The sequence below is a fragment of the Pelodiscus sinensis genome, chromosome 15 (genome assembly GCF_052426305.1).
Source record: "Pelodiscus sinensis isolate ZL-2025 chromosome 15, ASM5242630v1, whole genome shotgun sequence".
NCBI lineage: Eukaryota > Metazoa > Chordata > Testudines > Trionychidae > Pelodiscus > Pelodiscus sinensis.
This window is the reverse complement of record NC_143066.1, coordinates 24,245,656-24,261,566: the sequence shown is the minus strand read 5'-3', so window position 1 is coordinate 24,261,566 and position 15,911 is coordinate 24,245,656. Positions and strand designations below refer to the sequence as shown.

Sequence of the window (15,911 nt, the reverse complement as noted above, 5' to 3'; positions counted from 1 at the left end):
TTAACCCTGCAGTGTACACCATGCCCTTAGATATTGTCAATGGACTCCTAGGCATTGGCAGGATCCCACAAATGTCCACAGGTCCTAGGCTAAAAACCACTGCTCTGTTTAATTCATGAGCAGTGCACTTTAGGGGCCCCTTCTGCAGGTAACTATGTACCTTTAATGCCTGATAAAGCCAATAACTGCTAAAGGGAAATAGCAAGCTCTAGAAAGGTGAAGAATATAATGGGAGCAGCCAGGCACATAATTTATTTCTGTAGAGTAGTGGTGTGGACAATGGGGCTACGTCTACATTGGTATAATCTTGCACAAATACTCTTTAATGCAAGAGTTCAAGCATTAAAGTATTTGCGCAAGAGAGCGTCTACATTGGCATGTGCCTTTGTACAAGAGTATCCGTGCCAGTGTAGACGCTCTCTTGCGCAAGAAAGCTCCGATGGCCATTTTAACCAGCGGGCTTGCTTGCGCAAGAAATTCATGTTGCCTGTCTACACTGGCCTCTTGCACAAGAGGGCTTATTCCTGAGTGGGAGCATCATAGTTCTTGCTCAAGAAGCACTGATTTCACACATTAGAACGTCAGTGTTCTTGTGCAAGAACTCCCCACCAGTGTCGACAGGCAGCATGTTTTTGTGCAAAAGCAGCTGCTTTGGTGCAAGATCGTGCCAATGTAGACACAGCCTAGCTGCACTATTAGCAGCAGAATTAGAGGCCTATATGGAATCATTGGCTCCTGTATAAAAAAGAGGCACTAGAAGTTGTGTGTTTTTAAAGCTACTTTTTAGGAAGCTGGATATGTGAAGGATTTCTATAGCAGCATCACTCCTCCCACTGCTGTTGGCATTTCCATTGTAAATACTTTTTACTGAACAAAGTTCTAGCATGCAAAGCCAAGCTAGCCAGCAAGGCCCAGATCCTCAAAGGCTGAGGTGCCTAAATCCCATTTCTTTTAATGAGAATTACCTGTAAGGGTTTGGGCCTTACGGCTGTAAGAATCATAGAATATAAGAACTAGAGGGGGCCCTGAGAGGTCATCAGATCCAGTCCCCTGTATTCATGGTTGGACCAAGTATCATCTAGCTCATCCGTGAGGGCTGTTTATCTAACCTGGTCTTAAAAATCTCCAGGGATGGAGATTCCACAACCTCCCTAGGCAATTCATGCCAGTGCTTAACTACCCTGCCAGGAAGTTTTTTGTAATGTCCAACCTGAACCTCCCTCCCTGTAATTTAAGGCCATTGTTCCTTGTCCTATCATCAGAGGTTAAGGAGAATAATTTTTCTCCCTCCTCCTTGTAACACCCTTTTAGATACTTGAAAACTGTTATCATGTCCCCTCTCAGTCTTCTCTTTTCCAAACTAAACAAATCCAGTTCTTTTAGCCTTCCATCATAGGCCACGTTTTCTAGACCTCTCATCATTTTTGTTGTTCTCATTGGACCTTCTGCAATTTCTCCACCTCTCTCCTGAAATATGGTGACTAGAGCTGGACACAGCACTCCAGTTGAGGCTTAATCAGCACAGGCATGGGCGGTGGGTAATGTAAGCAAGGTAAGGCATTGCCTTCCCAAAATTGCCTATGCTGCCCAGCCACCTGGGAAGTGTTGGGGCTGTGCTGCATCTCGCTGCACAGCAGCCTAGTTCCCCAGCAGCCAGGAAAGGCTGAGACCATACAGTAGCCTGGCTCCATGGTGGCAAGGGAGGGCTGGGGCTGTGGTGTGGCAGCCCTGGCCCTCAGCTGGGGTTGGGAGGGGCTTGGCTGTGGTGGGGAGAGGGTGGTGTGGAAGGGGCATGATCTCAGGGAAGGGATGTGGCTTCAGGTAAAAGGGTGGGCTTTGGCTTTCCTTCCCCAGCTGAGTCTTCATCTGCTGCCCATGAGCACAGAGTAGAGTGGCAGAATGACTTTTCATGTCTTGCTCACAATATTCCTGTTAATGCATCCCAGAATTATGTGTTGTTGTTTTTTTGCAATAGTGTCACACTGTTGATTCATACCCTTAGGCTACATCTTCACAGCAGCCTTGTATCATCCACAAACTTTATAAGTGTATTCTCTATGCTAATAGCCATGTTGTTGATGAAGATATTGAACAGAACAATCTCCAAACTGATTCCTGCAGAATCCCACTTGTCATCTCCTTCCACCATGACTCTGAATTTTCCTACACTCTGGCTGAGTCTAGACTGCATCCCTTTTCTGTAAAAGGGATGCAAATTAGACACATCACAATTGCAAATGAAGTGGGGATTTAAATCCCCCCTGCTTCATTTGCATAAACATGGCTGCTGCTTTTTTCCGGCTTCGAGCTTTGCTGGACAAAAGCGCCAGTCTAGATGTGGATCTTAAATAAAATAAATTAATGGAGATTGCCTATCTCCTATAACAGTCCTTGGAGGATCATTGAGTCCAGTCCCCTGCTTTCACAACAGGACTAAGTACCACCCCTGACAAATTTTTGCCCCAAATGGCCTTCACATGGATTGAACTCTCAACCCTGGGTTTAGCAGGCCAATGCTCAAGCCACTGAGCTACTCCCCCCCCCTTTTTTAAGAGGAGTAAGGGATCTTTCGGAAAAGGCTTTATTTTCTGAAAGATCCCTGTCTAGACTGGTGCTTTTTTCTGGCAAAGCTCCGAGCCAGAAAAAAGTGGCAGCCATGTTTATTCAAATGAAGTGTGGGGGGGGGATTTAAATTCCCGCTTCATTTGCAATTGCGATGTGTCTAATTTGCATCCCTTTTACAGAAAAGGGATGCAGTCTAGACACAGCCTCTTTGTTTTGGTTTCAGAGCAGAGATATAACGTCAAACTGATGTTGGAGCTATATTATGGAGATCACAATGTAGCTTCTGTTTGTCTGGAAATAGATGACAGGAGAGGGGTCATGTGAGGGTTACCTGTTATGTTCCCTTCCTCTGGAGCATCTGGCATTGGCTACTGTCGGTAGACAGGATACTGGGCTAGATAGACCTTTGGTCTGACCCAGTATGGCCGTTCTTTTGTTCTTATCACTAAAATGTCCTTCAACTGTCTATGTGTTACATTTTGAAACAAGAATGTGTGATTTCTCCCATGTGGTGCTCCTAACACCTCAGAGGAGCCCCCCATAAACATCACAAAGTTACCTCTTTATTAATTATAATGGAGATTGCCTATCTCCTAGAGCTAGAAAGGACCTTGAAAGGTCATCAAGTCCAGTCCCCTGCCTTCACAGCAGTACCAAGTACCATCCCTGAAAATTTTTTGCCCCAAATGGCCTCTGCAAGGATTGAACTTATAACACTGGATTTAGCAGGCCAATGCTCAAACCACTGAGCTATCCCTCCCCCTTTGTTCCCTAGCTAATCTCTCCCCAAAGTCTCTTGTACTGTGGTACCTTTAAAAGACCTGACAACACTTCAGTTGCTGGCATGCTGAAACCCCCGCCTTCCATGTTGAGAAACATTGTTTCCAGGTTTCCTTGTATTCACCTAACCAACTACGTCCTCTGCTTGTCTCCTTTCTTATGCTTAAGCTATCAGTTTTCTGTGGCAGGAGCTGTTTTTTGGTTTTATGTTTGTACAGTGCTTAGCACATTGTGGTCCAGACCCATAATGAGGACTCCAAGGCACTATGGGACTATGAATAAATTGTAGAACTGGGGCTACATTCAATACCAGTCCAGTGGTCAGTACAGGCAACGCCATAACAGGACCCTGGATACTGCTGTAGTTCTGCCACTGGCTTGTGGCCAATCGTCCTAGTAAAGCATCTGTGTTCAGGTACTAGCTCTTTTCTAAGCCTCCTGTGTGACCAAAGCATAAATCACTCTAACACAGACCTCTATCTGTAAAAATGCGGATAATAATCCTTCCTTTCTCCTACCCTTCTTCTCTGGGGTCTGTTTAGATAGTAAAGTCTTTAGGCTAGGGACTGCGGCTCACTGCATTCATACAGCACCTAGCCCTATGGGACCATGGTCACAGGAGCTGCGTGGCAGGTGGGCAAGGGTACTACTGTAACCCACACACCTAGGCTGTGTCTAGACTGGCCCCTTCTTCGGAAGAGGCATGCTAATTCCTAACTTTGGAATAGGGAAATCCGCGGGGGATTTAAATATCCCCCGCGGGATGTAAATAAACATGGCCGCCGCTTTTTTTCCGGCTTGAGGAAAAGCCGGAAAAGAGCGTCCAGACTGGCGTGATCCTCCGGAATAAAGCCCTTTTCCGGAGGATCTCTTATTCCTCAGGTATTCTTACCTGAGGAATAAGAGATCCTCCGGAAAAGGGCTTTATTCCGGAGGATCGTGCCAGTCTGGACGCTCTTTTCCTACCTGAGGAATAAGAGATCCTCCAGAAAAGGGCTTTATTCCGGAGGATCGCGCCAGTCTGGACGCTCTTTTCCGGCTTTTCCCCAAGCCAGAAAAAAAGCGGTGGCCATGTTTATTTAAATCCCGCGGGGGATATTTAAATCCCCCGCAGATTTCCCTATTCCAAAGTTAGAAATTAGCATGCCTCTTCCGAAGAAGGGGCCAGTCTAGATGTAGCCCTAGGCTATGTCTACACTCGTGGCTTCTTGCAGCAGAAATATGCAAATGAGGCTAAGCATCGAATATCGCCTAGCCTCATTTGCATACCTAATGAGCTGCCAGTTTTGCAGAAGAGTTTCTTGTGCCAGAAGGAGCTGTCTACACTGCCCCTTGTGCAAGAAAACCCCTCTTGCACGATGCGATTATGTCGATTATTTTCAGGAATAAACAGCTCCTTCTGGCTCAAGAGCCTCTTCTGCAAAAATTGCGATATGCAAAATGAAGCTCAGCGATATTCCACGCTTAGCCTCATTTGCATATTTCTGCCGCAAGAAGCCACAAGTGTAGATATAGCCCTAGTATGGTTCATTGTTTCATGTAGTGGTGCTTAGACCACTTACAGTGAGAGAAAAGAACAATGGAGCTGTACAGCCTGAGCTGAGACCCAGCTGGATTTATAGTGTAACCTGTAGCAGCTCCTGCATGAAACTCCAGGGTCCCAGGTTCAAATCTGCCAGGTGGTAGTTACACTGCCATAAAATAAGGAGCCAGGTGGGCAAGGGTGCTACCATAAAGCAAGCACTAATTAATAAATGTTTGTATGCAGATCACTTTCTGTCTCACTTTTCCCCATCCACTGAATGGGGTTTAATAAATGGTTCCTGGGCCTTTAAAATCCTACAGATTAATGCTGACAAGAACTATTCCTCTATTTCCAGAAGGTTGAGAGGATTCATTGACACTAGTAACACTTATGGGAAACAGTCCCTCCTGAACAGACCTACCCTGGCAATGGAGAGCTACTGGGACTTGCTGCCAACAATGGGATGCCCTACAAACCCCATAGCTGAACACAGGGCTGTTTAGTGGCAGAGGAGCAAAGCCATGCCAAGTGTTGTCCTAGTTAAGCAGCAATAGGTTCGGGGAGCCTAGGGCTGCAGTACACAGTGTTCATCTTTTTCTAGCACATCAGTTACTTTTACCACCATCTTCCCGCAGAGGGAGAAAGGCAGTGGGAGAGCAGGGGAAAGGAAATGTGGCTCCTACAGTCAATTAAAATGAAAAGTGGGGAAAAAACAGGAAACGATGCAAAGAGATTTAAAATCCCCTTGAAAAAGGAGCTGGGTCCTTAACCTGCCCGCTCCTCACTAATGGCAGCAGAGAGCAGGGGCAGGTGCAAACCATCAGCCTCGGAGGCAGCTGCTAGCAGATGAGGAGGAAGTATCCCACAGGTGTTTTCCATGGGCTGTTTCTGGGCTAGGATTGCAGCCCCTCCTATATAACCCCCTTCAGCTCAGCTCACTGTGAGTTCAGTTGTGGCTGGGGTTTTAGCTATGAGGTTATTTGTATTGCAGCTGAGCTGTTCTTGCAGCATGGGGTAAGGGGAGAGGAGGTTTGTATGGGGGGAGTGGGGAAGGTGTTCTGGATGCTGTGGTGGCTTCTGAGCCTCTTCTGTCTTGTTTGCAGGCTGCTTCTTTTGCTTGGTTGCCTTATGGTGCCCTTGACAACTGGTGTTGCTAGCTCCATGATTCTGCACTTCCCAGGTAACCAGGGCTTTCTCCTGAGTGTGGTGGACTTTTCAGTAGGCTAAATAATTAGGCTTGATCCTTGGCTGTGCTCAGAACTATCTCTCAGTGAATTGAGAGAGTTGTTGAGTGGGCAGTAACATTTTAACACTGAATGATCATCATTCTGGCTGTTGAAAGGAGTTAGTGATGGACTAACTGTGCACTTCTTCTTGTAGGGACAGTGTCTTGTCATGCTGACAAACTGCTCATTGGGTTTCCCAGGGAACTTAGTAGCAGCTTCTGGCAGGCGCATGTAGTTGGTATGTATTTCTGCATGTCTAGCTGGCCTCTCCAGGCCACTTCTAGCTGCAAAACTGACCAGTTGCCTCTTTTCAGATGCAAATGGAGAAGAGATTGCAAACTGTGTCTACATGGTGGATTATGAGATGCTGATGCTAACTGCTCTGTATGTGAACTGCACTAGACTAGAGGTAAAACTGTCCCTCTGCTTTAGGAACATTTTGATACTGGGTCCTTGGTAACAGAGCTACTCATAAATAACAGCATGTTCATGCAAAACCAGACCTAGTGGTGTCTGTAATGTACTATATCTTTCTCTGGTAATACTCTTTCTTGCCTCTGGAATATCTCAGAAATGATCCAGAACTAATGAGACAGCCCAGAAATCAATTCCTGAAGCTAGTTTCTTTGGGGGGATGTAAAAGCAGAGATACAGATTCTTGCATGCCATGGGTTAAGTCAACCTATATCTGATACTTCTGAGAAGTATAATATTGACTTAATCAAAATGGCTCCCAACAAATAAAGCTGCTTACTCAGGGAGGTTGAAGTGACTTCTGCAACTTCTATAAACAGTTTCAGATGTAGGGGAAAACTTGCAACTTTCTCATACAACCTGTGAGGGCTGTAATTGATTATAAGAGGTAACTTTGCCACCATATCTTACTCTGACCAGTGGGTTCTCTTGCTTCAGCATGGCCAACACCAGCTGCGAGTAAAGCTGCTGCAGAACAAGACAGTTGCAGGGGACAAGAATGTAACCTACAGTATTGGCTGTGATGCTCTTCAAGCAGATGTCATCCCTACTGTTTTTACAGGAGCTACAAACTGTACTAAAGACTTCATGGCAGTAAGTGGGGCAGCTCAACAATCCCTTGGCAACCTGAATGAGCTGAGTTGTACAGAATGAGACTGAGAATTCAATATCCTCTGTATCTGTAGACTCTTCTCTGTGGGGTGGGAGTAAGGCCCACGAACTGACTTGCAGAATGACGGGTGGCTTTCCTCTTCTGGCCTCGGGGAAGACTCCATGGAACTATAGTTCCTAATCTGTGAAACTAGTTACCTTTGACTCATTTGTGTACTTCTATTAGCTTCCCTGGCTGGGCTTGGTGTAGCTTACCAGAGTGTACAGACACTTATTGCCCAATGATCAGTAGTTCTCAATCTGGGCAGAGATGTATAATCTATACAAGGTGAAAGAGCATTTACGGCTTTTGTTTCCACTCACGTGCCTCTTCATCATGTCCTTCAAAAACATCTCTGGACATTAGTCATTGCAATACCCATCATAGGATTCTGCTCAAGCTTCCATTTCTGTACTGAATTGGAGGCTCGTAACATTGATTGAAAGTTTGCTTGTGTAAGGGTCCTAACCAGCTGTTCTCCCATTCTTTCAGGTTGTATTCCCAAGACTCATTCCTGGTTTTGCTGATGAACATATGGTAAATGTGTTCTGTCAAATGGGAGTTGGGTTCTGTCATGATCATGAGGGGTAGCCTGGGAATTAAGGGGTTAACCTTACCTAAGTCAGGTAGATTCAGCCAATAGGAATGTAGGAAGGAATTTCCAACTGGGACAAAGGAATGTTTGGTTTCTCCCTCCTTTGTCCTGGACAGTTTCTCTCCAGCTACTGAGGGAGTCAGACTGTCTCCCTCCATGAATAGACTCTTTACCCTTCTTACCGAAGAGTAAACGTTTAAATCAATCCATTTTATGGTTGGGGGAAATGGGATCTGATGTCTGCATTCAAAATGGATTTTGCCCTCCTTTATAACTAAGCTCCTGGCCCATAGTGGGTTTGCCTCCATGAGTATATTACCTTGTTACTCTTCCATCTAGATATTATGCTTGCAACAGGAATATTGTGGTGACAAAAGTTCTTTCTCTCCCTTTTTAATTAACCCAGTATTGGTTAATTTTTTTTGGCCTTGGCTTGTACTCCAGGGGTGGTGATTCCCAAGTGATCTCTCCCTGATGGGTTTATTACTTGGGGGTGGCAGCAGATTTATCACCAAAATCTAGGTCAAGATTTTGGGAGCAGCTTCTTTACTGAAGTGTGGAAATAGGTTTTGAGGTACTTTTGCAGGCCCCCACTTCTGTATTTATTGTGCCAGAATGGGGAAGGAGCCTTGACAGGGTCTCAAGATGAAGCAGAAATAGCTTAGAGGGGTGCAGAAACTACAACTTTGGCGCTTGCTAAAGTAGTAAACTGGAACCCTTTAATTTATTTCCAGGTTTTGATTAAGCTTGACAGTCTTTATACTACTTAGGTCAGACAAGTTTATCTTAACTAGAAGTCTTAAATTACAGACAGCAGAATCTCAGATGACCTGGATAGTCTCCATAGATGATGGAACAAGAACACACAGGCTAAGCCTTCGGCAAGCGATGCAGCAAGGATATACATTCCTAGCTGATGGCAGCAACCTCATCTTTCAGGCTTCTTTTGGTGCTACTGGAGTCGTATCCTACAAAGTAGGTGCACAATACTTACTCAAAGCCAAAGGGGGGAAACTTGCCATAGATACAAGAGTTACAAATAGAAAGAGGGATGAGATGTCTGGTGCTACAGATGCTCACTGGCCGTGAGCTATTGCAGCCGTGGCCAACATGCAGCTTGTGAGCCGCATGCTGCTCTTGCCCCCCAAAGTGTGGTCCGCAAAGCCACTCCTGCATGTCTCCTCTCCTCTTCCCTCCCTGCCCCCCACTACAACCCCCATTGGCTCACCCCTGGTTTTCCTTATGCTTACCAGGTCGGCGCTGCAGGGTTTTCAAGATGGTGGCTGTCTGAGGCAGCCTCCTTTCTTTTTAAAAATACTTTTAAAAGGGTTTTTGTGTTTGGTTTTTGCTTGACAATTCTGTTCTGGGGGGCTCTTTCTTGACCATTCTGGAGCAGCTCCTCGCATTTTTTCCGCTGCTGTTCTGGCTGTTTAAATGGGTTGGCAACCCCTGAGCTATTGGAACAGTAAAATGAGGCGGAGTCTCTGTGTGCAGTCCATCAGGGCCTCTGAAAATGGGAATGCCTGGTATGCCTATGTGGCTAGTGAGCAGCTGTATTCTAGCTTCTTGCTATGAATCGACATGGTGCATGAGGTTCTAGAATGGAGCATGCACAAGAGTTCTTGAAAAGAATGTACAAGGGAGTACACTGACTTTCTGCACCAACAGAAGTCTACTACAAGACTACTCAACCTCAGTTTTCTGAAGCATTATACATTTTAATAGACTCTTACTATACCTCTCTTTATACCTGACACTGGGACCCTCACTCTGAATAACCTGCTGTTCTCAACCACATTTGTCCCCTCTGCAGCAAGACAACCAGATTCTATATATGGTGGCACTCAAGCTTTCGTATGGGCCTCCTGATCAGCGACTCACTGTGGAATCAAGAATGATCTGTGCGCCAGGTAACACTTGGCCTCAGAGGAATCTGGCTGCTCCTCCTTCTAGCGCAGTGTTTCTCAAACTGTTCCGCAGAGCCCCATGGCTCCAAGACATCTCCAGGGGCTCCATAAGGTTGACAAACTAGAAACATTGATAGGTACAACACATACAATCAGTGGCCCACTGGGGCTCTGGAGCCCTTTACATGCATTTATGCAGAGCCCCAAAAGCTGGAGAACCACTGCTCTAGAGGGATTTCTATCATGACACGGTGATAGAACTTCCCACAGATACTGACAAAGCTCTTTTTGCAGGCCCAGCAACCTGCAATGCAACACACATGACTGTTGCCATCCCAGCTTTCCCAGGGACCCTGACTGCTGTGCGTATAGAGAACAGAAATATTCCCATGGACCAACTGCAAGCAAATGGGATTGCTCTGGACACGAGGAAGGGAGTGAAGCTGCACATCCACAGAAGAATCCTGAAGTCTAGAGTAAGATCACTAAAATCTGCAGCCTTTCAGGAATGGTCACAACTGGAATAAAAATGCAGGCCACTGATAGATGAAAATGGACTCCCCTAACTTGTGCAATTGGCTCAACTGCTAGGGCTTACTTCAGTGCTGGTGTAACCCATACACCTATGGGGTGTGGGTCACTGTCCCATGTAGTGGCACTTAGACCACTTACAGCAAGAGATAAGTGAAGTCTACAGCCTAAGCTGCAAGCCAGGTGGCTATATAGTTCAAGCTGTAGAGGCTCCTATCTAAGCTCTGTCACAAGTTCAAATCTGCTTACAGGCAGTTACACTGGCATCTGGCTCACTCACCCTGGTAGTGAGAATTAGGAAATGTCACACCTGCACAAGAGTGCCCTTATCAAACCATTACAACTTCAGAAACCCCCACTGGCTTAGCTACAGCAACAAAGCTCCTTGTCAACAGTCCTTTCCAACTAGGTCTGCTTAAACTGCTTGCTTTCCATTTGAGCAAAGCTTCCTTTCAGACTATCGCTTGCTACTGCATCATACCTGAGCTGCTTGTTTTGGACCATCTCTCTGTCCAGGCTAGCATCCTGTTACCAGGCTATCTGCTAGTGCTGCACCCCCCCACCCCCAAACTCCAAGAAGGGATTGTAATCCTGGTATGATCTGTGAAGCTACTGCTCTTTCCAAGAAATTACCATATACCAAATGGCTAGAATGAGTAGGGCCTAAATCTAGACCTCTTCCCTCCCTCCCCCCCCCCCCCCCAAATATTACTGCTATCTTTCTGGAGCAGGGATAGCTGAAGGCAGAACCTAGCATGCTGTGGTCTACTTGTAAGCAGTCCAGTAGCCTGGATTATTCTTCTAGCTCTCTGGAGCTGAGGGTATAGTTGAAGGATTAATTCTAAGCTTTGGGCAGGTCCAAGATCTCCTAAAGATCAGTCAGTACATGATTAGAAGCAGGAATTAGCAAATTTTAAACCAGCCTACTAAATCCCATGAAGTAACTAAGCAAGACAAAACACTTCAGTCTAAATTAGTACAATCTAAGGCTGCCATATTATCACCTTGTGGTCAAATATAAACAGAACTACCTATATAGATAGTCTTGGATATAAAATGTGGTCTGTCTCCTTCTGTTTCAGATGAATGAGGAGAGCTGCTTAGGACTCCAGTCATACCTGGCATCGCTAAGGCTGACTTTCAGTGTCCATGGAGAAATGGTGTCAATGGTGACATATCCAGAGTGTCCCTGTGACCAACATACACCCATAGGTGAGACCACATGCATTTCTTGTCCACTCCTTCTCTGTTGTGGCTTCCAAACTTCAGGGAACAGCTGTTCTATGAATGTCCTTCACCTCAGTGCAGGGGAACATGGGCTAGACCCATCACTCAACTGAGGTCAGGAGCCAAAGATTCATTGAGCTAACATACCTCAAATTCTAGAGGTAACTGGTGCACACTCCTAGTATCTGTCAAGAAAATTCCAGGAGGGGTGGGGGGCAGGAGGGGTTCTGTCATCTCTGCTCAATCACATAATTCTGTTTAAAATAGATGCCACTCCCTAGTGTGGGGGAGTGTCTGACCTAAGTCTGTCCCCATATTTGCACTCTGGACCCTCATGCCTTCAAAGTAGGAGTCTTCACTGAACATGTATTGATGTGAACATGAAAGCACTTGTGCTGTGCCTTTCTCCTGCCCCTCCATGCTACATGTGAACATCTTCATGGGATGTGCTGCCTACATCTCAGAAGCTTTGCCCATTGTATTTGGCTCTCCTGAGGGTAGAGATCTGACCAGCTCTCCCTCTAACCCATAAGGCCACTAATCTTGACTCAAAGCTATATCCACTCTCCTGGCCTGCCAAACTCCTAATGGGATGTCTCCTGCCTGGCCTCAGCTTCCATGTCCTGTAGTAAGAAAGAACACTGCTTCTGAGCCCTAAGCTTGCTGGCATGAGCTGCTGCCGGACCTTTGCCTTCTAGGTTGTGCACTTCAAAATGAAGGCAAGGAATGACCAATAGGTTCAGGACCACTCCTAATACAGTCAGGGGTGGGGGGAAGGGCTCTGGACACAGCTCATCTAGCATACTCTGTAGTTCAGTGCTGGGCACCCTGCAGGCCACATGTGGACCCCTTGAGGTTCTATGCAAGACCTGTGAGACATGCTCTTAGGCAACAGTAAGGCTGCCAGACTCTGCTGGCTTTCACCTCCATAGTCTTTCCTACTGGCATTACTGAAGTGATGCCCATGTAAAGCAAAGGCACACAAAGTGAGGTGCATGCTAGTGGCACAACAGACAGTGAGCTCTGAACTCCCTCAGCAAATGGCTGCTATGCGTCAACTGAAACACTGCACAAATTCTAGGCATACAATGGCAGTTAGCAAAACTGTCCATGCCTTCCAGACTAGGGTAATCTTGTGCTCCACTGAGATGGAGGACCACATGCAGCCCACTCACTAGCTTAGGTTGTCTGTCATCTACTGAGGTGGGGGCTGTTAGCCTCTTTACAGCAGCTCATTCCAGACTCCTTGAATGTTTCAGCTGCTGTGTGCACTCAGGATGGCTACATGGACTTCGAAGTCCTCAGTGACATGACACAACCAGCCCTGGACTTGGACACCATCCGGCTTAGAGATCCAGCATGCAAACCAGTCTTCAAGTCTCCCTCTAATGACATGGTTCGGTTTCATGTCCCCATGAACAGATGTGGGACAAGGCAGAGGGTAAGTGTTCAGGACAATGACTGTTAAAGGAACCCCAGGGGCAGGACATTCCCCTAACCCTTTTGTATCCCCTGTGCATAATAGTTTGCAGGTGAAAGGATGATTTACGAGAACGAAGTGCGTGCCTTGTGGGCCAATCTACCACCACGCAGGATTTCAAGAGACAGTGAGCTCAGGTCAGTCTGCAATTCTTCCAGTGAGCGCCAGCCACAACAGAAGCTGGCAAGTTGAAAAGCCAAACCTATTGCTGAGCATTCTGCCTTGCAGGTTAACTGTCACGTGCACCTACAGAAGAGGTGATGCAGCCATGAGCATTGGGATAAGCAGTCTTCCTCCTCCAGTATCTTCAATAAACCAGGGTCCTCTGTCCCTGATCCTACTGGTCTATCCAGGTAAAGCTTGCACCTAGCTGCAAATAGCCAAGGTAGAAACAAAGCCGCTCCTTCTGGAGTGGGCAGACTGGTGGAAGAAACTCTTTAGTCCTTACTAGCCAGAAGTGGTGCTAGATTGACAGCTGGTAAGATTTTGCATGGATTCATGCTATTACCTGTTGAGACAGCTGTGGCATAAGTCTTAATAGATCTTGCTATAGAGGAATCCAGTGGTGCTGTCCAGTCATGCAGAGTAGGAAGCATCCTAAGGCTCTGTATGGTATACAACTAAGCATTCTCCAGTTGTGCCATGCAAACAGCAGACTTGCTTAGGTAGCTAGCTTAGTCCTGTCTCTAGACTAATTCTCCTGCAGGAATTCCTACCTGCCATGTAACTCTACCATTCTGGGGGTTTTCAGATGACTCCTACCTGCAGCCCTACAGTGATGACCAGTACCCTATTGTGAAACATCTGCAGCAACCCATCTTCTTGGAAGTGCAGGTTCTAAACCGCAATGACCCAAACATCAAACTGGTGCTGGATGACTGCTGGGCAACAGCATCACAGGATCCGAGCTCTGTGCCCCGCTGGAACATTATTGTGGATGGGTAAGCGTCTACAACTGCTGTAGGAAGGTGGGCAGGCCAATGATGGCAAGAGATGGATTTTCCTGAGATGCCATGCAAAGGGTTGTTAAAGCTCTGAGAGCACCATGACTTGTCAGATGCTTCATATAGACAATAATGGTTTGTTCCCATGTCTGAGTTGATCTGTGTTGGTCACTGTAGCACTGTCAAGCACACTCTGGTGTTTACAGTAGACCTCCAAATAATTGTTCTCAGATGAGTGACTCCAACCCTCCAAATGTTTGGACTCAATGAGTAGCTGCTCTAATGCAGGCTGCAAGCTAAGGCAGACCTCCCCAAACAGTATCTAATCAATCACCCAACAAACCCTCAACATAGAATGTCCTGAAGCAAACCTTGTGAGTGACACGGTTTTACTCTGGCCTTATCAAGTAGCTGGTTCTCATTATCCTCTTCCACCCCACTCCCTAATTTGTAGGTGTGACTATGAATTGGACAACTACAGAACTGTGTTCCATCCAGTGGGCCTTGCAGTCAGCTATCCCAACTATCGCCAGAGATTTGAAGTGAAGACCTTTGCCTTTGTGACGGGTGACAAGGCTCTCACTAGCCTAGTAAGTGCTGTTCCCACTTAGCAGGAGCTAAATGCTAGGGCTTCCTGTGCTGCAAGTGTCTCTCCTTTATCTCTGCTCCAGGTCTACTTCCACTGCAGTGCTCTGCTCTGTGACAGGCTTCAAGACTCCCCTCTGTGTTCAGCAAGATGTCCTAGGCCTTCCAGATTCCAACGAGGTAGGTGCTAATGACAGCTGGCAACTAGAATGTCATGCTGGAACACCGATCCAGAAAAGTAGCCTATTGAGATCCCTTCCAACCCTATTTAGCCCAGCTGCCTGCACTGAGGCAGGACTAATACTAACTGGCCTACCCTGAGCTGTCACTAAACCACCAGTCAAAATGCTGCACAAACAGTAGGTAACACACTTCAGTGCTGACTTCCCTTATTTAGGAGGCTCTCCCTAATGTCCAACCCGTACATCCTTCTTGCAATTGTAGCCAATAACTAACTGGTCTCCTTAAATGCTAACAGGACAAGCTTACCCTCTAACAGCCTTACCTAGTTAAAGACTCTGTGCACCCTCCATTGCCTCTTTCAGACAAAACCCAGTGTCAGACTTTTTGTAGTTTGGATCGTGACTTTGTCTTATAGACAGGAATAGGAGCTATTAAAAATCAATCTCCCAAGCTGGATTGGGTTAGAGTAGATTTCAGTGTGATCCATTTATGCAAGGGATTCATTTGTAGTGGTTGGTCTCTTGCAGACGTGGTGGCCATGGAAGCAGAGAACTCCGGTGTGGCAAGCTTACCTGGTGCTGTTCTCCTAGTGGCAGATCAATGGCCTTCAGTCCAAGGTATGGAAGAAATGCTTCTCTCCCCCTATTGGTGCTTATTCCAAAATATTCTGGTCCCTAATTTGTGGCAACTCTTCTCCCTACAGAAGAAGCTCTCCTGAGAGAGAGTGCATGGACCACAGTTGCAACAGCAACTACAGTGATTCTTGGCTTGATGGCCACAGCACTGGTATCAATGGCTGTCTTTAAAAACCTGAAAAGGACAAATGCTGTAATGGTAAACTGAGTCACTAAGTGAGTTACAGGGAAATAAATTGCTGGATGCACATAATCATGGTGTATACTCTTTCTTTATAAGAAGCAGCAAGCTTGATAGCAAGCCAAGACAAAACTAGCAGCTCCCAGTGTCCAAAATCTTGAACTGAAATAACATTGTGGCAGCTGTACCTATTTTCTCCTGTACAGCTGCTGCCTACTAACTAGCTAATGGAGTGGGGTGAAAGCTCTTGTGTGGTGTCAGCTACCCTTCTGTAGATCAATGATCCCAAGCTCACTTGGTGCAAGATCTCACCTTTGAGACAGCAGTGCCTTATGCCATAATTAAGGGGACAGACTTGAGAGTGAATCCTTGAGCTAGGAGAGCTACCTGTTTCCTCTCAGCCCATCCATCCCTCACTAGA

The 15,911-nt window shown here is 46.3% G+C and overlaps 1 protein-coding gene across 1 annotated transcript; it reads left to right on the top strand.

Annotated features, from left to right (window-relative positions):
* Positions 1 to 5,772: 5,772 nt before the first annotated feature.
* LOC102461648 (zona pellucida sperm-binding protein 2-like) lies at positions 5,773 to 15,562 on the top strand. The gene is made up of 18 exons (XM_075899442.2): positions 5,773 to 5,884; positions 5,974 to 6,050; positions 6,251 to 6,334; positions 6,411 to 6,505; positions 7,009 to 7,164; positions 7,715 to 7,759; positions 8,628 to 8,792; positions 9,631 to 9,727; positions 10,019 to 10,200; positions 11,338 to 11,467; positions 12,742 to 12,923; positions 13,008 to 13,099; positions 13,191 to 13,315; positions 13,714 to 13,903; positions 14,361 to 14,496; positions 14,578 to 14,671; positions 15,202 to 15,291; positions 15,378 to 15,562. Exons 1-18 carry the CDS (start codon positions 5,841 to 5,843, stop codon positions 15,515 to 15,517), a joined length of 2,124 nt encoding a protein of 707 aa, XP_075755557.2. The 5' UTR covers positions 5,773 to 5,840; the 3' UTR covers positions 15,518 to 15,562.
* The last annotated feature ends 349 nt before the right edge of the window (positions 15,563 to 15,911 follow it).